This window comes from Urtica dioica, chromosome 8 (assembly GCF_054948205.1).
Source record: "Urtica dioica subsp. dioica isolate 48M chromosome 8, U.dioica_male_clone48M_v1_H2, whole genome shotgun sequence".
Lineage (NCBI taxonomy): Eukaryota > Viridiplantae > Streptophyta > Magnoliopsida > Rosales > Urticaceae > Urtica > Urtica dioica.
This window is the reverse complement of record NC_142763.1, coordinates 12,319,245-12,344,963: the sequence shown is the minus strand read 5'-3', so window position 1 is coordinate 12,344,963 and position 25,719 is coordinate 12,319,245. Positions and strand designations below refer to the sequence as shown.

General features: G+C 33.6%; 1 protein-coding gene, 2 long non-coding RNA genes and 1 pseudogene across 7 annotated transcripts; 2 read left to right on the top strand and 2 right to left on the bottom strand.

Moving 5' to 3' along the window:
• Positions 1-2,075, top strand: LOC149388187 (uncharacterized). Its single transcript, XR_016300782.1, has 3 exons — positions 1-76; positions 1,579-1,605; positions 1,816-2,075. It is a non-coding gene; the product is annotated as an uncharacterized LOC149388187 (long non-coding RNA).
• Positions 2,076-3,741: 1,666 nt separating this feature from the next.
• On the bottom strand, positions 3,742-14,301 carry LOC149388185 (transcription factor DIVARICATA pseudogene; annotated as a pseudogene). Its single transcript, XR_016300638.1, has 3 exons — positions 14,235-14,301; positions 4,295-4,697; positions 3,742-4,207 (listed from the first exon to the last, which is right to left on the bottom strand). The product of XR_016300638.1 is annotated as a transcription factor DIVARICATA pseudogene (transcript).
• Positions 8,887-12,245, bottom strand: LOC149388186 (uncharacterized). 4 transcript variants are annotated; one of them, XM_089621787.1, is made up of 10 exons: positions 11,984-12,208; positions 11,778-11,830; positions 11,454-11,544; positions 10,554-10,617; positions 10,355-10,463; positions 10,206-10,272; positions 9,976-10,022; positions 9,773-9,878; positions 9,494-9,619; positions 8,887-9,360 (listed from the first exon to the last, which is right to left on the bottom strand). In XM_089621787.1, the coding sequence occupies exons 3-10, from the start codon at positions 11,476-11,478 to the stop codon at positions 9,185-9,187; spliced, it is 720 nt and encodes a 239-aa protein (XP_089477913.1). In that variant the 5' UTR covers positions 11,479-11,544; positions 11,778-11,830; positions 11,984-12,208; the 3' UTR covers positions 8,887-9,184. The 4 variants fall into 4 exon arrangements, with proteins under 4 accessions (XP_089477913.1, XP_089477914.1, XP_089477915.1 ...); XM_089621788.1 differs by having other exon boundaries at positions 11,806-11,830; positions 11,984-12,207; XM_089621790.1 differs by lacking the exon at positions 8,887-9,360 and having other exon boundaries at positions 9,497-9,567; positions 9,599-9,619; positions 11,984-12,245.
• An 8,934-nt stretch (positions 14,302-23,235) lies between the features above and the next one.
• Positions 23,236-25,314, top strand: LOC149388184 (uncharacterized). Its single transcript, XR_016300780.1, has 3 exons — positions 23,236-23,311; positions 24,818-24,844; positions 25,055-25,314. It is a non-coding gene; the product is annotated as an uncharacterized LOC149388184 (long non-coding RNA).
• Positions 25,315-25,719: the final 405 nt, after the last annotated feature.

The window sequence follows — 25,719 nt, the reverse complement described above, 5'->3', positions numbered from 1 at the left end:
GGTGCCCAAGGGCCACAGCTCCAGAAGTTACTGGAGAGAATTACTGGACAACATACTGTTCCAAACGTTTTCATTGGTAAGCATCGGTTTATGATTGCTTCATCACTAAGTAACATGCAAATATATTTCATTCGAAAGAGATACCATGTTAACGTTCTGTATTGTCTGTCAGCTTTGGAATAATTTTGCTTACAATATTGAATCTTTGACTTCGGCAATATAGGTGGGCCGGTTCTTAATATTAAGATCAGCGTCCATTTTCCCTCCTTGAATATCTCTTAGTCTTGGAATCGTATTCGTGAGCTTCAACATCTCTTAGCCAATTTTTTCACGATTTATCTGTATCTCACACCACAATATATGGGTGCTTTTTGGGTACTCATGTATTTAATAGAATATTTACCCCAAATATGAACTATTTTCTAAGCGTCATTTTAGTCAATGGACTCATTTTTCGAGAAAAATAGTCAAATGATTAATTTTGTAGGATTTTAGTCTCTCCGTAAATATATTAATTTTTTTTAAAGAAATTCTATCAAAGAAACTAATAAATTATATTCGTTTCTCTTAAAACAAAAAACTTTTGGAAGAAGAAATGCTCTCTCTCTCTCTCTCTCTCTCTCTCTCTCTCTTGTAGTTCATGTTTGTAATTATCTTACGAGCATGGCTGCGATCAAGAAGAGTCAGTTTGTGCTAGCTTATCGCTAGTTGACAAACATTTTACAATCTCGCTAGGTTGAGATGGTAGAGCTATACATGCTGAGTGAGCAAAGAAAAAAAAAGGATACTCAGAATGCTTATGCAGAGGAAGGTAGCGTCGTGGCTCTGTGATATAGTTTACGAAAATCTGGATATTGTTTAACCTGGGAACTGGTGTTGGTGGACATCATGGAGAACAACATAGGCAAGTGGCTTAAACGAGTCAGTCCAACAGAGCAGAAAAAGCCGGGCTGTTTCACTAGGTGAGAAGAAAGAAATTGGAGGCTGGCCACTGAGGTCAATGGACACAATTATTGTAGCTTCAATCGGAAGAAACATATCATGCTCATCGCTATCTGGCAATGAAGCAATCATATGGTGTTCAAGTGGTGATGAGCTGGACGGGATGACGAAGAGACAGATAAATGGATAGCCGAAAAGCATTGGGAAGGTATTTTCGTGGCGGTGAAGAATAGTTAGATTGAAATCGCGAGCATTGGGAAGGTATTTTTGTGGCGGTGCAATTTCTCCTCAAATCATTTCCTCACCGCAAGCTCACTTCTTTGTCCAACACTTAAGTTTCAATAAGAATCTAGTTTCTTAAATAGTTTGTGAGTGCTTTTCTCAAAAACTTGGTTTAGGCACCAAAATGTCACCGGCACAGTAGTCAGGTGAATATCATTGGTCAATCGATCCACCGACTGAACCCTACAATTAATTAGGATGAAACTCAAGTTAATTGAATTGATCTAAAGCTTAATGAGTTGTGCATATTAATCCCACAATACTCGATTATTTCTTGCTTTGTCTTTCAATTTTGAGTTCGCATAGACCATTTAACAGTTGGAATCTCAAACTTTTGTTTGTATTGATGTACAGGAGGGAACCACATTGGCGGTTGTTCAGGTAAGACTTTACTTTCCTACTCAAACTTACAACAGAATATCTAATCATACAAGATATCGCAGTTCCGCAACTTTTAAGATGATACTATCCAACAGCTTTTTTTTAAAAAAAAAAGGAAAAAAAAGTAAAATAAATTGTACGGCTTTAACCAATTATGATAAATGCTGTGGTCTTAAGAGATTTTTTTAATTCTTTGTTCCGTCGATGCAGAAACTGTGAAGCTCCACAGGAAAGGAGAGCTCGAACCTCTGCTCGCGGAAGCTGCTGCTAAAATTAAGCAGAGCTAGAGCGCCAGCTCGTGTCTTCGGTCCGAAGCTAATGTCACAATAAACAGCTTTCATTAGAGAACAAATCTGTTCCCGCAAAAACCTTTCATTTGTATTCTACCATTCTTGTTTAGCTAATAATTTATGTCGGTCTTGTTATCTTAATCCAATTTTTTTTCAAGAGTAAAAGTTACAGATTGCCGAGGTTTCGTGTTCGACTCTCCTTTGCTGACATGAGATGTGATTTTCTGCATGTCTGAGTCTGAAGCCGGTGAATTATTGTTACTCCGGGTAACAGAACTAAGCAACCACATCATTGTTGGAACTTTCGTCCAAGGCTAAATGTCCGGTGTCGATATTATAACTCACAAAGTCACAACCATTTTATTTTTATTTCTTGACAATGTGCTCCTAATCCAACTTCTCGTTGCTCCTAAGGCAGTTTATCTTGCATAACCGTTTCTAATTTTAATTTTGTCTTAGTACACATAATTTTTGTATTTAAAAAAAATCAATTAATAGATAGAATGTAGTCCTTGGAGAGATTAGTCTTGGGGCTAATTGTTTTAGTGGGGTTGGTGTGATTAGATGCTTGATTACATCTTACTACACATGATTTTTGTTTTTTTGTTTTTGGGTATGATCCCATGAGCTTGTGGCGACCTGTGAATTCTGCATGCTTGAGGAGAGAGTTGATATTTATTTTAGAGTATTTTCTAAATGATATTTTTATAATGTTACACGACGCATTGATTATCAATATATATTAACACTAATTAATTTCAAACCTTAACAACATTTCACAATCTTTTAGGGGAACTTTTGTCTAAGTTTATGAATATTTTGTAGGTATGTGATCAAATAAAAATTACGAAGAACGCAAACCTTGTGATATTTCGTTAAAAAAAAAAAGTGTGGTAGCTCAAATTGTGATTAATTACTTTAACCAGCTCGCTCTTCGAACTCGCATAGTAGATTTTGACTGTGAGGGAAGTAATCACCGTCCGTTTGAGCTACTCACTGTCCGTTTGAGCGTACAATCTCATCTGTTTGGTTATTTTTTAATAAGTTTCCAAATATTGCTTATATCCAAAACGTCATGTTTTGAATGGCCTAATAAGTTACAAATTTCATAAGATTAATAATTTTCGGTTATCTTAGTTAATTAACAATACATAAAATAATATTATCGATTAAGAAGAAAAATTAATATACTATCTGTTTGGCTATGTTTTGAAATTGCTACAAAAATAACACACAATTGATTAGAATATTATCGATTAAGAAGAAAAATTAATATACTACTAGTTCTACCTTCTTTTTTCAGAACTCTTAGCTCTACTTGATTTATCAAATATATAAGATTAATAATTTTCGGTTATCTTAGTTAATTAACAATACATATAATAATATTGTTAAATAAGTTGTAACTTTTGTGCATTACTTGTTTAATAGTATACTATTAGACATATAATAATATTGTTAAATAAGTCTTGGATAATATAAACAGAGCTGCAAAATAATAAATAGTTTAATTAAATGGATTCATGCAGTGATATCTATTGCATTGCATAGCAGTTGCGACGACACTTTTTTTTATAAAAAAAAAGCAAACGGCTAATTACAAGTTTACAACTGCTTTGATATAAGAGGCATATGATAGGAAAGGTCCAATTAAAGAAAAAAGAAAAGAGAGAGAGAGGTAAGAAAGAAGAAGAAAAAAAAAGAATAATAATATTTGCGTTCTAACAAATAAAAATAAAAAGAAAAAGAAAAAGAGAGATCCCAAAGTGAATTAGGCTTATGATGCTTGAGTTATTGCATGCAGAGTCAGCATTTCAATAAGGGTTTGTTTAGAGGTCAAGCTCAGTCAACCAGACCATTTTGGTTGTATCTGTGTTAGTTGGTTAGTGAAAAACCCATACTCTGAGCTATTGCCACCGGCGTTGTTATTATTACCGCTATACCCCTGCATTTTGAGCCCAAACGAGATAATCTCGTACGGACTGGACGAGAGGTTGAAGACGTTGGCGCTTCCGACGTGAAAGCCTATCTGAGCGCTGCTCGGCTGGTTCCACTGTAACGCCGGCGGCTGAGGAGGCACCGGAGACGAGGGCCTCACGGACTCCGGCGAGGGCGTGCGAGGATCGCTGAGGTTGACGGTGGTGATGTCGTGGATGCTCGCTCTGCCCTTGTCCTTCCCGCCCGACACCTGGCGGATGAAATACTTCTGCGCGTGGCTCGCCACTTGCGTCGGCGTCCTCGTCACCACGAAGTTCCGCGAGATGTTCCTCCAATTGCCTTTCCCGTACTTCTTCAGACCCATCAGAAACAGCCTGATATCCATGATAAAAAAAAAGTTGTTAATTCTCGGCATTAATTGGGCTGTAAAAAAATCAGGGAAAGTTGATAAGTGGGCTTACTTGTGCTCTTCTTCGGTCCAGAGAACGCCTTTTTTGCGCTCTTGGTTGAGGGGCTTGGAGCGCTTGGGGTGGGCGGCGGCGGCGGCGACCCAGTCGAGGGTGAAAGCGGCGGTGGCGTAGCTGGGGTCGGGAACGAGGCCGGCCTCGATGTTGCTGACGTCATACTCGAGCTCCTTGTACTTTCTGATGACGTCGTCGACGGACTTGCCGGGGATCATCGCCGCCACATTGTGCCACTTCTCCGGCGTCTCCTTGTCGTACACGGCCAGGGCGTTCTCGAACTGCTTGTTCTCCGCCGCCGTCCATCCGCCGCCGCTCTTCGTGTCCTCCTGAAGCCAGTTGTACGGCACCGGAGATATGATTTCCATCTCTCTCTCTTCAACGTCGCTGTTCCACCACTCGCCTATATTTACAACGACTATTATTATAATTTATACCCACCAATAATACACAGATAAATATTTTTTTTTTAGAAAATTCATGACTGAGTTTTGACTTTTGACTTTTGATCAGATAAAAAAAAAAAAAAACCGACAATATGATTGATACCATGAAGGGTCGGTGTACGCTTCTCAGCCAATAATATTTTTGAAATGATAAAAATGTGCCCCAATAACTTTTTTCGTGAAACATCTTTTTTTTTTTCATATCTTTAAAATCCAACCTAAAGTAAATGAGAGATATACTTACTTTTTTACCGCATTTTTCTTACCAAACAAAAGTTTCTCAGAAATAAAAAAATTAGCCACTCTGTTGTGATATACTTAACTTAACACTAATATATATCACATCTTACTTCCTACATGATTGGCTCAAATCAAAAGAAAAAGAAAAAGAGATATATTCGACAATAAAGTTTCGGTTTGCGTTTTGGCCCCAATGCTAATATATAATTTTATACCCATATTTTATATGCTTGCAAAGCAACAATCAGATTCAGAACGTGCATTGACTGGGAAATTAGATGCTTGATTATCGTTGATTGTTGTGTCGTTTTTCGAATTTTAGGTGCACCACATTGCTACTACACAGTCTCGTTCCTGAAATTTCTTCAATTCGCTAGTTAATCAACCACTATTTTTTTTAGAAGTGGTTGAATGATATTTCGAACAATATGATGTTTAATTTTCATCTGTAGGAAGGGAAGTATAACAATATTTATGCCTTCCTAATACTAAATAGGGTCATCAATAGTATATAATATTGACAGATAAATAAAACTAGGCACATGAACTTTTGAAGATTTGTCTTGTGGTCTCACTTATCGGTGTTCAAAGATGTTTGATGCCTATATCTTTAGATGTTATATCTTTTTTCTGTTAGATATGCCTCGAGCTTTTTTTTGAAAAAAAAAAAAAAAAAACTTATGAAGGATTTAGATTATATGACACTATATTCTTGTTGTGAATTCTCATCTTATGTGAGGGCATTATTAGTTCATGGGATTTGAACTTGAATATGAGTAAATTAAATATTTTTTGTTTAAATTAACCAAAAATATAATCATATTAGTGTATCTTATAGCTGCATGTAAATAAATTTAGAATTTGTTTATATGTAAGTCAACCATTTATATATGATAATATTTGTGTTAATAATTTTGAATTTGTTGAAATATATCTATAGGGTCCACTAATGCATTTGTCGTAATGACGTTTTTTTGTTGATTTTAGAAAAAATATTCAACTTTAGTAATAACTGTTCTCCTAAGTACCATTTATAAGCATAGGTTATGGGCTTAGGTAAAATAGTCTCATGTTCATTCTAGTTAAGGGACATTACTCACAAAGACGAGATTAAGACAATAGCGAAAAAAATGGTATTGTAAAAAGATGACCCAATAATAGACACTTCAATATTTCATTTTAACAAAACAATGCCTCACGAGAGCCAAAAAAAAAAAAAAAATAATATAAAAACACTATTTTCGGTCTTTTTCATAACTAAACGACATCATATAGTCAAATGATAGGAAAACGTTTTCTAAAAAATGACAGAAGTTATAAAACGACACAGGCTAAAAGCTAAGAACTTACCACCCAGAAACGACGTTAAGCTATGAGTAATCACAACCAAGGATTTAAAAACCGGGGGAACCGGACGGGAACCGGTCCGGTTCCCCCTTTTTGGAGCTCCCCGGCACCGGAACCACCAAAACCGGAATTTTCCGGTGGTTCCGGGAAAACCGTCGCGACCCAGACCAATTTTGCCAGCTTTCCGACCGGATCCCGCCGTCCCGCCCATTTCCCAACGCGACGAAGGCCAAATCTTCCCAGATCCCGCCGGTAACCCCTTTCCCGGTCCACTTCCCGGCCAAATTTTATTTTTTGATGATTTTGAGTTTAAAACTTGAAATTTCTTGATAATTTTTTAAGATTAAGTATAAATTGATAGTTGTGAACTTAAATGTAGTGTTGATTTAAGGTTTGTGTTCATGATTCTAATTTTTTGTAATTAATCCGAATTATTTGGTAATTTTTTGATTATTTAGTGATGATTAAGGTTATGATGAAGTGGTTTATTGATTTATGAAGATATTTTGTGACTTGTTTTTAATTTTAGAAATTTTGTGTTGATGTTTGTAATTTTTTTGGATTTAATCCGAATTATTTGATAATTTTGTGATTAGTTAGTGATGATTAAGGTTATGATGAACTTGTTTATTGATTTATGAATAAATTTGTGACTTGTTTATAATTTTAGAAATTTTGTGTTGATGTTTGTAATTTTTTTGGATTTAATCCGAATTATTTGATAATTTTGTGATTAGTTAGTGATGATTAAGGTTATGATGAACTTGTTTATTGATTTATGAAGAAATTTTGTGACTTGTTTTATCCTACGTACTTTGTATGTTTTTTTTGTATATTTCTTTTCTGAATTCCCCTCGGTAAATACCGGTATTTGACGGTATTCCTCTACGGTAACGGTAAGTTCAACGGTACCGGTTTCCTCTTTTTTTCTCGCTTCCCCCGGTATTCTTTTACGGTACGGGCGGTTACCAGTAAATTCGAAGGCTCGGAACGGTAACGATAACGGTATTTCGATCCTTGATCACAACTAGTTAGTTATTCAATTCTCCTACTATCACATTTGTATCTGCTCTTAAAAAAAAAAAAAAAATTAAAAGAGATTTTAGTAACTAAATTTATAGCATTTATAAATAAACCTGAGAAAGAGAAAGTGAGTGAGAGAGAGAGAGAGGTGTGTGAACCTGTGGCCATTCGTTACTAGCAATGTTCCAAACGCCGGTGATATTCAGGGGAAAAAGAAAATTCCTGGTAGTCTGAAATAAGAGAGCTACAACACTGAGAGAGAGATACAACACTGAGAGAGAGAGAGAGAATGAAATGGTGTGTGTATAACTATTACAGAGAGCGAGAGAGAGTGTGTTTTTGAAGTGTTTGTGACAGTGGATTTGCAGAGAGGGAAGAGAGAAAAAGAGAGAGAGAAAACGAATTTATATAATAATAGTTTAGAAAAGGAACGCTGAGTATTGTACAGGAAAACGATTATGTGGCGCGTGAAGTGAACGCGTGCTCGTGGATGGAAGTGGATAAAGTGGGGTACGAGTTTCGTGTGCTTTCTTAAAGAAAATTATTTTCACAGCATATCAGCGCAGGGAAAATATTGTAGTGGGACCCACACAGTTCACTTTCTTTAAACCCTTTGTTTGAGACTTTGAGTTATTGACCAATGAATGATGGAAAATGTCAGCGGTCTGATAATAAGTTGGGTTTGGGTGAATTTAAAAAATTTGGGGAGGTACTAATTACTTTTTGGGTACAAGAAGTGGATACGTCTACATTTTAATTACATCATTTTTTTCATCTATAAATAAAAATTAATAATGAAATATCTTTTAGTTACATGCAAAATGAATGGACAAACAAAGCACCCGCAATACCCAAAAAAAGAGCAAATAGTTGCCTTGTGATCATTTTTCGTGCCTTCATTGGCCATCCATCTCTACCAAAGCACCGACCGTGATTTCAACATTTAAGAGAAAATTAAATGCACTTAAATGTTTACATTTTGTTTGGAATGAAACTTAAAACCAAGTTGCATTTTACATATTGCTCCCGTTCTATTTATTTTAAAAATAATAATGGAAATTATGTACATATAAATCGAATAAATATTTTAGTAAAACCTCAACGATTGAATACCATTATATATTTTAAACGTGTTCATTATTCATTATGTATAAAACCGTGGTATAATAAAATAAAAAGATGGTTGAATCCTCCAAACAATTAGCCCTCCGTAAAAAAAAAGTAAAGAGATTACTTTAGTAATATAGCTTTGAGCTCTTTAGCTTTTGTTTCTTTGAAATTTCTTGGAAAGAAAAAAATAACTTATTTTGCTTCTTATGTAATATATATATATATATATATATATATATATATATATATATATATATATATACTTCATATATATAATATGAAGTATGAACGTTGTCCCTTGAGACATTTCCTCACGTATATGTACTAGATAGTAACATGTGCTACGCACGTGTTTATTATAGTTTTATTTGAAAAAGAAGAATTTAAAATTAATTAGTTTTTCTTAACTAACATACATTAAAGAGATAATAAGAATTATAAAGTAAGTATCGTATTCACAAACATAAAACTAATATTTTCCATAGTTTTTCAATCAACACACGCAATCCTAAAATGCAAAGATGTGGAAGAAAAAAAGAAAATTATGATGTTCTTTTAAAATAAAATAAAAATTAGTTTAATTAAAGTCTAGGTTTTTTGTTGGAGCTAGATGTTGCAGGGGAGAGATCATCATCTTTGTTCTCCAATTCTTGGTCGATACAATTAAGCTCGGAGAGCTTGTAAACTTGGCTAACGGTGAGTTGGTGTTGCCTTCCTCTTGAATTTACAATTCTCGTGTCTTGAACATAGAACGCTTTTGTGATAGCCTCTTTGGCCTTGAACAACAAAAGTTTGGTGGCTCATATTGGAATTTAATGGCTCCACAGTGCTTACAGAGCTTGCTTGCTTTCAAAAAGTTTGGGGATGCTGGAATGTCATTACCAACTGGATTCACTTGTTCTGCCAAATATACCAAAGAAAAACCCATAAAAATAGAGATATTTCATTAAAATAAAAAATAATAGGTCACAACTAAACACTTAATAATCTAGAATTTGTAGAATACAAACATGCGCAAAAGATTGAAGCATACTATTTGCATTCACATGAGCTTTGATTGCATAGCCAAAATGATTGTAGCACTTTGCCAATGGAGCATTGAAGATTGTAGCACTTTGCCAATGGAGCATTGAAGATTCATGAAGCAATTTGTCCTTAGCTGTAAAATCAAGCATTTTGTTATGCATACAAACTCCAAAATAATTTGAATGTCATCTTCCCAAAAAAATTCCATTGATATAAATTAAACAGTACAAAAATAAAACGAACGATAGTTAAAATAAACATAACCAAAAAACAAGCAAAAGTATACCATTAGCGAAGGCAGGAAACGTAGCAGTAGAGCATAATTGTTTTGATCTGGGTAAGCAATCTCCACCTGTATTTGATTGTTCACAAACTATTTCATTTTCGTGTATCTGCATAAATAAAATAGATCCTTGTTAAAAAAGAATCTAAAAATCAAAATAAAATTACAGAAATAAGGAGTCTATGGAAATATAAAATCAAGAAGACCTGCAGAGGAATGACTGGCAACGAATCTGATGTTTTATCTTGCATGCCTGGACAGAAATGCGAAAAGGAAATCAATTAAAAATTGAGAAAATAAAGGATTCCCAAAATAATCAAGAAATAATTAGGACTATATTAGAAGAAAAAAGGCAAGCATATTTTTATTAAGTAGATGAACAATTTTTTTTAAAAATATAAAGTAGTAGTCAAACAAAGTACAAATTTGAGGTTACCTCTACAAAAGAACTCCGATCGGGCCGAACCCCGTTGTCTCTGCCTTTTCAAAGAATTGTGAGTGCCCTGTAAATTAAAAAAAATACTTATCCTTCTTATACTACGTGAGGATATTTTTTTAATTTCTTTTACATAAATAACTACTTACCCCAAATTGATCATCTAAGCAATGCTTCGCTGTAAGACGACGCTGAGGTTTCCTGTTTCTCTGATTTGAAGCTTGAGAATGTTCATCTACTAAAGATAGGTGAAAATCCCTATGGGAAGAAGAAAAGCACCCAATAAAAAAAAAACGTTATACCAATTCATTGAGAAGACTTGACGGCTGGAAAATATGATCTACCTACCCCTTCCTGGTTGCATTCTCTGCAGATGATGTTGCAGGTAGTACTGATTCTAAAGGATGTCTACCTGCATTAAGTAATAGCAAACTTGATAAGGTCCACAAATTTGCATGATCAAAGATAGACAATTATACTGTTGAAAACCATTAGAGGAAGCAAGTTAATAAATTTAAATATAAAACAAAATATCCTGCAACATTATAAAAAGACAAAAGAACCATAAGACCTAAACAACAGAGGATTATATGCAATACCCACTAAATTCAACTTCCGAGTACACTCTGATTCTTGGCATAAATGATTTCAAATGCAAAGCATTATCCAGTTTTCACTACAGATATGGACATCTTCCTGCTAAATTTGGAGAGTAGATGGGTTGTTCCCGAGGTTGTCAAATAATCGAACTTAAGGACCAATGGCGTATACACGGATCAACATAATGGCTCAACTTCACGAAACTATACTAACTACACACGTTCTGCATATACAATTAATTTCGAATGAATAATTGGAATATCTATATTGTAAATATCGATGTAATATTCATCAGTAAAAAGTTATTAGAGTACGTTGACATACAAATGAATTTCAGTATTACACGAAGTTTAGTCTAAAACGTTAATTTTGACTTGCACTCATGGTTAGACCCACTGTACATACATGAAGTGTACCCTAAGGAAATTGAAAAAAACAAAGAAAATAATAAGAATGAACGTTTTGGTTCAATGAAATTTCTTCACAAATTATTCATAAAATAGAAGTCTGCGCTTAAAAAAAAATCTAACATGAGTTAAAAAAAATTCTAATTCCATTTCAATTATGTAAATCTTAAGTGTCATGAAAAGGAAAATAAATATAGACAAACAGAAACCTGAGAAAAAATAATAGAGAAAGAGATAGTACCTTGAGCGCTGTCTTTAGGATGCATGTTAGAAGGATTTAAACTTTGGGATGGTTCCAACAATCGATGTGGGGTGTCTCAGACCGTGTGAACCTGAGATAAAAAAAATAGAAAGGAAAACATAAAAAGCCTTTGTGAAACTTCCTTCCGTCTTAAATAAAGTTCTTAATATATTTATTTGAGAGCCTTGGCGAAGAACAACATACACGAAGACAATTTACTAAGATACCAATTCTTCTATTAAGTGTGAGCGTGATAGAAATGTATTGGAATTAAAGAGAATATATGAAGTGTGTCATTAAGTGAATTAGAGAGACGGAAAGAACCTGAGATCGCGCTTGCCAACAAAGTAACCTGAGATCGCGCTTGCCAACAAAGTCTACAATCAGAAGAAATAACATTTTAATAAGAATGGTAATGGAGAAATGGGGATATGTAGAAACCCACAATTGATCTCCAGAATCCAGATTTCCAGATTTCCGAAATTAGAGAGAGAGAGAGAGAGAGAGAGAGAGAGAGAGAGAGAGAAAACCTGGATCGTGTTTGAGGGCCGACATAAGAGATCAAGTAGAAGTGTGCGGAGCTTTGCAGGAGAGCATAAAAAAGAGAGCTTGAAGAAATGGCCGAAGAGAGAAATTAGTAAAACTGGAGAGTGAGTGAGAGAAGAGGGAAATGAATAGGCACCAAAGAAAATGCAAAGAAAAGTATTAATCGGTTTTATCAATGAAAAGATGGCTCATATATATCAGCTTGACGAAAAGGTGACTCGGATGTCGGCTTGGGTGAAAAGGTGGCTCAAATCTCGGCTTGTGAACAGTTCAAATCTCGGCTTGTGAACAGTACCAAAATATAGGGCGGCGCAAAAAAACCGTAAAAACCGTAAACCGGACCGGACCGGGGATTTTTAAACCGCCGGTCCGGTTTAAAACGGTTTTTTTTCCCCCGGTCCGGTCCGGTCCGGTTTACTCAATGTAAACGGTCCGGTCCGGTTTTTTTTTTAAAAAACCGTTAAACCGGACCGGACCGGATTATTTATAAAAAAAATTAAAAAAAATTAAAAAAAAAAATTAATTGATGTCCAATTAGCCAAATTAGGCATTTGTGCATGTATTTAACTCCCAAATATGATTATATGTTTGTGTTTTGGTGGAAAATTAATGGTTTTTTTTAAAAAAATTATGTTAAACGGTCCAAAACGGTCCAACGGTCCAAAACGGTCCGGTCCGGTCCGGTCTAAACGGTTCAAAACGGTCTAAACGGTTTAAAACGGTCCGGTCCGGTCTGGATGATTTAAAACGGTCCGGTCCGGTCCGGTTTTTACAGTTTTTTGGTCCGGTCCGGTTTGGGTTTTTTTGAACCGTTTTGAACGGTCCGGTCCGGTTTTTTGGCCGGTTTTGGACCGGACCGGACCGTGCACAGGCCTACCAAAATATTCGCTCTTATTATTATTAGAAGGATATATATTTGATCTATTTTTTTAATATCATTTTTCTTAACCTCTTTTTACAAATATATATATATGGAAAATAAAATATTAATTTATAATTTAGTTGTGTTTGTTAAATAATTTTAATTTGAATAAAAGATTAGTCCAAATTGTATTTAAATCATTTTTTTTATTTATAATTTAGTTGTGTTTGTTAAATAATTTTAAATTGAATAAAAGATTAGACCAAATTGTTAAATATCATTTTTGTTAGTAGTTAAATACTATCACATTGAATGCACATCAGTCAATGTATACTTTGAAAATTAAAAGTATTATACAACAAAATTAAGTTTTTAAGTATATAGAATTTATATAAAAAAAACTCAAAAGAAATAAATACCGATACATAAACATGCGTAATACATATATAGATATTATTAAATCTTAAATATCATATATTTTACATGTTTAAAAATTGAATACTTATTATTTTCCGTATTTGTTGCCAGTTGTTACCCACGGAAGTAAACTCACCACATTCATTAAGGTGACAAGATGTGATATATATTAGTGTTAAGTTAATTATATCACAACAGAGTAGCTAATTTTTTTTTTTATTTATGATAAACTTTTATTTGGTAAGAAAAATGCGGTAAAAAAGTAAGTATATCTCTCATTTACTTTAGGTTGGATTTTAAAGATATGAAAAAAAAAAAATGTTTCACGAAAAAAGTCGTTGGGGCACATTTTTATCATTTCAAAAATATTATTGGCTGAGAAGCGTACACGACCCTTCATGGTATCAATCATATTGTCGTTTTGTTTTTTGTTTTTTGTTTTTTTTTTGTTTTTTTATCTGATCAATCATGTTGTTGTCAAAAGTCAAAAGTCAAAACTCAGTCATGAATTTTCTAAAAAAAATATTTATCTGTGTATTATTGGTGGGTATAAATTATAATAATAGTCGTTGTAAATATAGGCGAGTGGTGGAACAGCGACGTTGAAGAGAGAGAGATGGAAATCATATCTCTGGTGCCGTACAACTGGCTTCAGGAGGACACGAAGAGCGGCGGTGGATGGACGGCGGCGGAGAACAAGCAGTTCGAGAACGCCCTGGCCGTGTACGACAAGGAGACGCCGGAGAAGTGGCACAATGTGGCGGCGATGATCCCCGGCAAGTCCGTCGGCGATGTCATCAGAAAGTACAAGGAGCTCGAGTATGACGTCAGCAACATCGAGGCCAGCCTCGTCCCCGACCCCAGCTACGCCACTGCCGTTTTCACGCAAAATATCATATTGGGTGAGTTTATTCCATAGATACCACATATATGTGGTATCTATGGAATAAACTCACCCAATATGATATTTTGCTCTCTGTAAGGTTGAGGGAAAGGGAAAGGAGTGGATAGTTTGGGCATGATAACAATGGCAGTAAACGGTGGCTCTGAGCCAGAAAATGTGAGCGTGCCACCACAAAGTCCCTCTTTGACCCGTCACATTAAATGCATACGTGTAACTATTTCCACTTTTTATTGGGCATTGAGAGAGATGGGAAGAAGAAAATAAGAACGGGAATAGTGCAAAGGAAAAAGAGATATTAGGGCCTGTTTGGTAGTTAACTCGAAAAGAACTTTAAGTGTGAGTGATGGTTTGAATGAAAAATAAGAGCATGCAAGGCTTGCTTTTTATAAGGGAAAATAGTGAGGGGTGAAGTGGGATGTGGCTAGTTGTCACGGATGTGCCTTGCTAAATTTTATGACATTTGCAAAATATATATATATATATATATATATATATAATATATGCATATATATATAGCATAATTATTATGAGTTATTTGTCTCCTTAGGAGCCACAAAAATAAAACAGGGCCAAAGACGAAGAACAACAATATTGGAGAACCATTATCTTTCCATGATTTCTTATGCTTAACAAGTTAAATATATCATTCATTATAGGGGAGGATCAACTAATTTAACCACATGGGTTAACATTATAGTAATGTACAGAACCCAATATAGCAAGAAAGCTTCTTGCTTGAACTTGGCAAATTCACTTACGTGGTGTGCCTTTTGGGTAGAACTGTAATTTAATTCCGACCCTATAGAGATCTACTTGACAGAGCACTAAACTAATTCAAACAAAGTAGGAAAGAGAAAAAAATTTAAAGTTGACCGTACAAAGCCTTTAAAGTTTAAAGTGTGCACTGTGCAACAACAAAAACTAATATTTATATGTTTTCCTCTCCGAATTTCTACTGTAAAGAAACTTCCATCCCATGCTAACAATAGGTGCTTTCTTGTCAAAGTGTACTATATATTGTCCTGGACAAGATTCCAATGGCAATCTTAGCTGGCTTCTTACATTTCTCTCTCTCTCTCTCTCTCTCTCTCGGAAAATTAAAAAAAACTTATCGAGTTTCAGAAAAGGGAAGAAGATACAATCAGTACTATAAACTTCCATTATTTGACTGGTGTGTTTTTAAGCGATTGGTTTTTGGCTTCTTAGGTATCACATGTTGTTTTCTTGATCAAGGCTAAGCTAAGCATCGGATTTTTGAGGACGTACGGTCGGCGTTGCAATTCAATGGCTCGATTTCAAGTCTCTTTGGACCTTAAGGAATCTCAATATATCTTTGTATATGTGATTACGTAAAAAATGCTATGAAACATCATATTAATTATTCATTTATTTATTTTGAATATCTACACGTTTTATTATTTTATTTTTCTATCCTTATATCCATGTGGTTCTAGGATTCAAAATTCTCCGAGAAAAATACGTTTGTTTAATAGAACATGAGTAAAATAAAAAATTAAAAAAAAACCATATGACCTCAAGAAAGATTTTTAATTTTTTGCATAGTGCCTTGTCTTTTTTAAGCAATAAAGATTTGATTTTGTACTTGTTTTTTCTCTTTCTAAAAAATGTCAAGTTGTCAAGACTCAAGAGTCATGGTTATAGTATATTGGCCACACGCTAATGGGGCTATCACTTATCATTAGCTGATAGTTACCTCAAGTAACTTTCGTTCTAGGAATATGTACTGAAATTTAAAGAAATATGTACTGAAATTTCAACACACAATAAAAGAAAATAAAATTTATATAATCGGATTGAGCTTTCTGATGGTACAACAGCATTTAAATATATGGAGATCTCACCATCCAGTCAATAATTAGGAAAAATAGATAATGATTACTTTCTGTGGATTCTCAGTTTTTGAGGACCATTCTTTATGCGGTCATTCTCTCAATCTCACAAGTCACAACTTGTGTATAGAAGGAAACGGCGTGATTAAGTTTTAATTTGTAGTTATAGATTCTTTCATATTTTTCTATAATATATACAATGGATCTTGTTTTTGCTTCCAATGTATAAAATGGACTTCGTACCAGAAAAATATCACTCTAGTCATTGGAGATCAATTATGAATCAAGATCCTCTATCTCTTTTAATGTCTTTTTTGATATCCCTCTAATTAAAATATGCCAATTTAATTATTTTAATTTATTTTTAAATTAATATAAATTAATAATTAAATAAAATAATGAAATTGTTTGTTTTGATCGAAGGGACACCAAATGAGACACCAAAAAGAGACAGAGGATATTCATCAATTATAATGATGATTAGGAAAAGGGCATAACAAAAATCTGGACCGCCTTTTAGGGGCTCAAAAAGGATGATTTGTCTTGGCCGAAAAGTGAGAAGATCAACTAATCAGTTTAGAAAGAAAATAAGTTGAGAGGGTCTATTGAAACCATGGTTTTAAATGTCGGCGAAATTCACCGGAAATCGGCGGCGGCGCCGCTGCCGGAGTAAAAACGGCCGGCGAAATGCAAATTTTCCCTTTTGTCGTCGTTTCCGATTGTTTCATTTTTTTTTGTCGTTTTCGCCGAATTTTGTTTAATTTGTCGTTTTTTTTTCAAAAGCTAAAGAAAACTGAATATTTCTTAGCTGGGAATGGATCCGGAGTCACCCAGCGTATCTTCCAAGCCTTACCAATCAAACCAAGTACTAATTTTTCAATAGTATTATGTTTACTTTTATTTATATATTACATTTGGTTTTATGTAGACAAATATTATACATATGATAAAAGTTCATATATAAATGTAACAAATAAATTTTTACTAATAAAAATGGATATATTTTCAATTAATATTGTATTTTTAATAACTTTTTTAATTATATTACTACGTATCAAAATAAATGAATAAAATGATGAAAATTGATGTTTATAAAAAAACTATTATTAAAAGAAATTGATATGCTATAATTGAATATTTATTACCCGTTTTTAGTACATATATAAACTGCATATATAGAATATGTATTAAATATAATAAAATTATGATAAATATATATATTAAATAATACATACTATGTACTAAATGTATTCCTATTACTATAACTTAAATGTTGAAAGATGCATGTGTATATATATATTATATATATATATATATATATATATATTTAACATATTTTTTGCAACATTATTTCCGTTCGGTTTTCCATCGTACCGCAGCTATTAACGAACTAGGATCAATCTGCAATCGATATTCTCCAAAATTAATCGAATATTAGGGTTTCAACTGCTAGCTTATGAGTTAAACACTAATGCGGCAATATTTAGGGTTTTGTATTTGGGTTGATTACAATCATGTATCGCAGTAAATGTGGGTAAATTAATTAAGGAATTGCTTACAGACGTTGAATAATCGAGTTTGTCTCTTCCCCGCTGAATGATCGACTTTCGTTGCTCACTTTGCTTGAGCTTGAGAGAGATGGGAAGAAAAAAATAAGAACGGGAATAGTGCAAAGGAAAAAGAGATATTAGAACTTTAAGTGTGAGTGATGATTTGAATGAAAAATAAGAGCATGCAAGGCTTGCTTTTTATAAGGGAAAAGAGTGAGGGGTGAGGTGGGATGTGGCTAGTTGTCACGGATGTTCCTTGCTAAATTTTTATGACATTTGCAATATATATATATATATATATATATATATATATATATATATATATATACACATATATATAGCATAATTATTATGAGTTATTTGTCTCCTTAGGAGCCACAAAAATGAAACAGGGCCAAAGATGAAGAACAACAATATTGGAGAACCATTATCTTTCCATGATTTCTTATGCTTAACAAGTTAAAGATATCATTCATTATATGGGAGGATCAACTAATTTAACCACATGGGTTAACATTATAGTAATGTACAGAACCCAATATAGCAAGAAAGCTTCTTGCTTGAACTTGGCAAATTCACTTACGTTACGTGGTGTGCCTTTTGGGTAGAACTGTAATTTAATTCCGACCCTATAGAGATATACTTGACAGGGCACTAAACTAATTCAAACAAAGTAGGAAAGACAAAAAAATTTAAAGTTGACCGTACAAAGCCTTTAAAGTTTAAAGTGTGCACTGTGCAACAACAAAAACTAATATTTATATGTTTTCCTCTCCGAATTTCTACTGTAAAGAAACTTCCATCCCATGCTAACAATAGGTGCTTTCTTGTCAAAGTGTACTATATATTGTCCTGGACAAGATTCCAATGGCAATCTTAGCTGGCTTCTTACATTTCTCTCTCTCTCTCTCTCGGAAAATTAAAAAAAACTTATCGAGTTTCAGAAAAGGGAAGAAGATACAATCAGTACTATAAACTTCCATTATTATTTGACTGGTGTGTTTTTAAGCGATTGGCTTTTGGCTTCTTAGGTATCACATGTTGTTTTCTTGATCAAGGCTAAGCTAAATATCTGTCGTGTGATATAAAAATTCTACAGGATCAAACCAAACCAAGCATCGGATTTTTGAGGACGTACGGTCGGCGTTGCAATTCAATGGCTCGATTTCAAGTCTATTTGGACCTTATGGAATCTCACTATATCTTTGTATATGTGATATTACGTAAAAAATGCTATGAAACATCATATTAATTATTTATTTTGAGTATCCATGTGGTTCTAGGATTCAAAATGCTCCGAGAAAAATACATTTGTTTTATAGAACATGAGTAAAATAAAACCATATGACCTCAAGAAAGATTTAATTTTTTGCATAGTGCCTTGTCTTTTTTAAGCAATAAAGATGTGAGTCCAGATATTGTTGGTTCTTCATACATATTTGTCTCATCATATTTGCCCAACTTATATGGGAAATGCTTTGATAGATTAGGTCTGTATGGACACCAACCTTTTAAGTTTTTACGTGTTTTTTCTTCTTCTAAAAAATGTCAAGTTGTCAAGACTCAAAAGTCATGGCCACACGCTAATGGGGCTATCGATTATCATTAGCTGATAGTTACCTCAAGTAACTTTATTTCTAGGAATATGTACTGAAATTTCAACACACAATAAAAGAAAATAAAATTTATATAATCGGATTGAGCTTTCTGATGGTACAACACTATCCTTTAAATATATGGAGATCTCACCCTCCAGTCAATAATTAGGAAAAAATAGATAATGACCACTTTCTGTGGATTCTCAGTTTTGAGGACCATTCTTTATGCGGTCATTCTCTCAATCTCACAAGTCACAACTTGTGTATAGAAGGAAACGGCGTGATTGACCTCTGATTTAAGAGTTTTAATTTGTAGTTATAGATTCTTTCATATTTGTCTATAATATATACAATGGATCTTGTTTTTGCTTCCAATGTATAAAATGGACTTCGTACCAGAAAAATATCACTATAGTCATTGGAGATCAATTATGAATCAAGATCCTCTATCTCTCTCTATCTCTTTTTTATGTCTCTTTTGATATCCCTCCAATTAAAATATGTCAATTGAATTATTTTAATTTATTTTTAAATTAATATAAATTAATAATTAAATAAAATAATGAAATTGCTTATTTTGATTAGAGAGACACCAAATGAGACACCGAAAAATGACAGAGGATCCGAGTTCATCAATTATAGTAACAGTTAGGAAAAGGACATAGCAAGAATCTGGACCCCTTTTAGGGGCTCGAATAGGCCGGCTCGTCTTGGCCGAAAAGTGAGAAGATCAACTAATCAATTTAGAAAGAAAATAAGTTGAGAGGGTCTATTGAAACCTTATGTGGATGATATATCATTGAAGATTGTGTGATTGAAAAGCCTCCAACATCACTGATAATCTTTTGACATATTTACCTTTATTTTTTAATATGAGATTTTATGTTGAGAATTAAGTATTTTGAAGCCCCACGTTTTATAGGATTGGCATAAAAACAGTTTTGATAATGTTTAAGTGGCTTGTATTCGTGATGGATAAGATAATGCATTCATTGTTAGTTTTTCTACGCTTGTTGTGGAAAATTGTTGAAAATGTAGATGTAAGCCAAATATGCTCCGTCAAAAGTCATTGCTCGACGGATTGATGGAAACACTTCTCAAAAATTAAACTCACCTCAAAAACCAAAACCTTCCTTTGAAAGCTTAGTCATTGATAACTCGCTATACAAACGACGAATTATCCCTTGGAGAAATATTAATGCTCATTTCAGATCCGCACCCGAAATGGTCGTCCATGCTCTATGAAGCGGGAACAAAGATGAAGAAAACATTATTGGAGAATCGATATCTCTTCATGATTCTCTAAGTTTAACAAGTAAGAGAATCTCATTCATTATATGGGAGGATTAACTAATTAAACGACGTGGGCTAGTATTATAGAAAGTAAAAAAATATGTGTATATATATATATATATATATATATACACATAAAAACAAAGTAGTAAGGAAAGAAAAGAAAGATTAAACCTCTCTTCTATTTGATATTAATTCTTACAAGAAAAAAAAAAGAGAAATTGTCTCAACTATATAAGTTTTTTCTAATTTCCTATCAAAAGCTTAATTTGGTCAAAAATACTACTAAATTACTTATACAAATATAATTTTACCCTCAACAATTTATGTCAATTATTGACATAGATAACAACAATAAATATCTATTGTTGACATTTATGTCAACAAACAGAGAACTCAAAACTTACAGATATCAATAATTGACATTTATGACAACAATAGATGTCAACAATTGTTAGCATCATGTTGAAGGTAAAATTGTATTTGTACAAATGACTTATTAGTATTTATGACCAAATTAAGTTTTTGGCGGGAAATTAAAAAAACCTTAGCAAAATGGTAGTAGTTGACTTGAGACACAAAATCAAACCAGTGTTTTAGATTTTTTTATTGACCGTACAACCTTTCACGCGTAGCAACGACAAAGAGACTAATGTTATTTGTTTTCTATCCCTATCTTAACTTTTGTTACAAAAGATTTATGCTTTAAGGAGACATCCGTGCATTTTAACAGGTTCTTTCTTTTTCAGAATGTACTATTGAGATTCCAACAATACAATTCTCTCTCTCTCATGGAGAATAAAATATCTTATGTTCCTGTGTCATTAAAGAGGAAGCCGGGTGTGAGTGAATTTCACACAATCTACCTGTCATCAAATATATTTTTATTTTATTTTATTTATTTTTAGTCTTTTCCTTATTTGTTTTCTTTTTCTAAATTTATTATCTAGCCCTTATACTCTACCCTACAAAGCCTATAGCATGGTATATGGTAGAAAATGGCTAATATCTCTCAGACTCTCACGTACAACCTTTAACAGTAACACTAACAACAAAGACTAATATTATTTGTTTTCTGATAAAAAAATATTATTATTTTCTGATAAAAAAAATATTATTTGTTTTATGTCCATCTCTTAACTTTTGTTACAAACAACTTCTGCTTTAAGGAGACTATTCCGTGTATTTTAACAAGTTCTTTCTTTTCAGAATGTACTATTGAGATTCCAATACCTCTCTCTCTCTCTCATGGAAAATAAAATATCGTCTCTCTCTCTCTCTCTCTCGGAGAATAAAATATCGTATATGTAATGTACCTGTGTCAATAATAGATGAAGCAATAATAGAGTAAGCAGTGTGAATTTCACCACAATCTATCTGTGGCTGTGTCTTCAAAAATATTTATTTTATTTTATTTTAGTTTTACTGTTAAAGGTTTATTATCTATGGCCAATCCTTATACTCTACTCTACAAAGCCTACAATATGGAATATGGTAATTTACATATAGGATAAGAGATGCTTAAAGACCTTTTTATAAAAAAAAAAGCTTAAAAATAAAAATAAATAATTAGGTATGTAGCTATATTTACACTTTTACATTATTATATAGCTATCTTTTCGTATATACTAAATAAATGATCACAAACATGACGTGATATTTTTGGTTCGTTCTTTCAGTGAAATAAAAAAGGTGAAATATTTACGTCAATTTACTCGTATAAATATATGGACGTTGTCATTTACTTAGTATTTATGAAAGATTGACTATATAACACAACAATGTGAAAATATAAATATGCCTATATACTTAATTGACTCAAATAAAAAGAATTTCTGTAAAATACAAAAATTCTAACCCCCACCTCCACCTCCTCGATGGATTAATGGAAACACTTTTTGAAGATTCAAACTCAATCCAAAAATTAAAACCTTCCTTTGAAATCATGGATGATTCTCCACAAACAACGCATTTGCAAGGAGAGACGTTATTGCTAACTTCGTGCGCTAATTTTTCAGATCCGGACCAAGAACACCAATATTGGAGAATCAGTATCTGTACATGATTTCTTATGCTTGACAAGTAAAAAGGATATCATTCAGTTATGGGAGGATTAACTAATTAGACCACGTGGGTTAACATTATAGAAAATTATAAAATATATATATATATATATATATATATATATATATATATACACACACTTGAAAGTACATTAAACTAATTCAAACAAAGTAGTACTAGTAAGGATAAAAAAATTACAGATTAAACATGTTCTGTTTGATTTTTAATCCCTACAGGGATAAAAACAAATTAAGCCACAAAAATTATACTAGTGTTTTTTTATTGACCGCACAGCTCTTTCACGTGTGGTAAGTGGTAACTGGTACAACAAAAACTGATATTAAAATCTATATATATCTTTGTAACAGGTGCTTTCTTATCAGAATGTACTAAAAATTATAACAAAGTGGGTTTTCTTTAAAAATATGATAAAAGGCTGCAGTTAATTTTTATATACAGCAAATAGTGAAAAATTGAAGCTGTAACGAAAAAAAGCTAGAGAGGGAAAGCAACCAAATAAGTATTCTAATAGGGAGGTATAAATTTGACTTTTAGTCGGTCAAACGGGTTTCTGGCATTTGAAAGTTAAAAAAAACGGCATTAAAAAAATTTATGGTTTGTTAAGCATTTAGGGAACTTATCCTCTGCAGTCTTAATGGGTTTTTGTTTAACAAGCTGAATATCCTTTCATTTCTTCAGGTGCCCAAGGGCCACAGCTCCAGAAGTTACTGGAGAGAATTACTGGACAACATACTGTTCCAAACGTTTTCATTGGTAAGCATCGGTTTATGATTGCTTCATCACTAAGTAACATGCAAATATATTTCATTCGAAAGAGATACCATGTTAACGTTCTGTATTGTCTGTCAGCTTTGGAATAATTTTGCTTACAATATTGAATCTTTGACTTCGGCAATATAGGTGGGCCGGTTCTTAATATTAAGATCAGCGTCCATTTTCCCTCCTTGAATATCTCTTAGTCTTGGAATCGTATTCGTGAGCTTCAACATCTCTTAGCCAATTTTTTCACGATTTATCTGTATCTCACACCACAATATATGGGTGCTTTTTGGGTACTCATGTATTTAATAGAATATTTACCCCAAATATGAACTATTTTCTAAGCGTCATTTTAGTCAATGGACTCATTTTTCGAGAAAAATAGTCAAATGATTAATTTTGTAGGATTTTAGTCTCTCCGTAAATATATTAATTTTTTTTAAAGAAATTCTATCAAAGAAACTAATAAATTATATTCGTTTCTCTTAAAACAAAAAACTTTTGGAAGAAGAAATGCTCTCTCTCTCTCTCTCTCTCTCTCTCTCTCTCTCTCTTGTAGTTCATGTTTGTAATTATCTTACGAGCATGGCTGCGATCAAGAAGAGTCAGTTTGTGCTAGCTTATCGCTAGTTGACAAACATTTTACAATCTCGCTAGGTTGAGATGGTAGAGCTATACATGCTGAGTGAGCAAAGAAAAAAAAAGGATACTCAGAATGCTTATGCAGAGGAAGGTAGCGTCGTGGCTCTGTGATATAGTTTACGAAAATCTGGATATTGTTTAACCTGGGAACTGGTGTTGGTGGACATCATGGAGAACAACATAGGCAAGTGGCTTAAACGAGTCAGTCCAACAGAGCAGAAAAAGCCGGGCTGTTTCACTAGGTGAGAAGAAAGAAATTGGAGGCTGGCCACTGAGGTCAATGGACACAATTATTGTAGCTTCAATCGGAAGAAACATATCATGCTCATCGCTATCTGGCAATGAAGCAATCATATGGTGTTCAAGTGGTGATGAGCTGGACGGGATGACGAAGAGACAGATAAATGGATAGCCGAAAAGCATTGGGAAGGTATTTTCGTGGCGGTGAAGAATAGTTAGATTGAAATCGCGAGCATTGGGAAGGTATTTTTGTGGCGGTGCAATTTCTCCTCAAATCATTTCCTCACCGCAAGCTCACTTCTTTGTCCAACACTTAAGTTTCAATAAGAATCTAGTTTCTTAAATAGTTTGTGAGTGCTTTTCTCAAAAACTTGGTTTAGGCACCAAAATGTCACCGGCACAGTAGTCAGGTGAATATCATTGGTCAATCGATCCACCGACTGAACCCTACAATTAATTAGGATGAAACTCAAGTTAATTGAATTGATCTAAAGCTTAATGAGTTGTGCATATTAATCCCACAATACTCGATTATTTCTTGCTTTGTCTTTCAATTTTGAGTTCGCATAGACCATTTAACAGTTGGAATCTCAAACTTTTGTTTGTATTGATGTACAGGAGGGAACCACATTGGCGGTTGTTCAGGTAAGACTTTACTTTCCTACTCAAACTTACAACAGAATATCTAATCATACAAGATATCGCAGTTCCGCAACTTTTAAGATGATACTATCCAACAGCTTTTTTTTAAAAAAAAAAGGAAAAAAAAGTAAAATAAATTGTACGGCTTTAACCAATTATGATAAATGCTGTGGTCTTAAGAGATTTTTTTAATTCTTTGTTCCGTCGATGCAGAAACTGTGAAGCTCCACAGGAAAGGAGAGCTCGAACCTCTGCTCGCGGAAGCTGCTGCTAAAATTAAGCAGAGCTAGAGCGCCAGCTCGTGTCTTCGGTCCGAAGCTAATGTCACAATAAACAGCTTTCATTAGAGAACAAATCTGTTCCCGCAAAAACCTTTCATTTGTATTCTACCATTCTTGTTTAGCTAATAATTTATGTCGGTCTTGTTATCTTAATCCAATTTTTTTTCAAGAGTAAAAGTTACAGATTGCCGAGGTTTCGTGTTCGACTCTCCTTTGCTGACATGAGATGTGATTTTCTGCATGTCTGAGTCTGAAGCCGGTGAATTATTGTTACTCCGGGTAACAGAACTAAGCAACCACATCATTGTTGGAACTTTCGTCCAAGGCTAAATGTCCGGTGTCGATATTATAACTCACAAAGTCACAACCATTTTATTTTTATTTCTTGACAATGTGCTCCTAATCCAACTTCTCGTTGCTCCTAAGGCAGTTTATCTTGCATAACCGTTTCTAATTTTAATTTTGTCTTAGTACACATAATTTTTGTATTTAAAAAAAATCAATTAATAGATAGAATGTAGTCCTTGGAGAGATTAGTCTTGGGGCTAATTGTTTTAGTGGGGTTGGTGTGATTAGATGCTTGATTACATCTTACTA

Bases quoted from the DNA above. Each gene is read 5' to 3' on its own strand.
- LOC149388186 (XM_089621787.1), bottom strand. From the start codon at position 11,478: ATGCATCCTAAAGACAGCGCTCAAG. The intron at 10,273-10,354 runs GTAAGTAGTTAT...TTTAATTTACAG, and splicing joins GCTTAGATGATCAATTTGGG to GGCACTCACAATTCTTTGAA. The intron at 10,023-10,205 runs GTAACCTCAAAT...ATTTCTGTCCAG, and splicing joins ATCGGAGTTCTTTTGTAGAG to GCATGCAAGATAAAACATCA.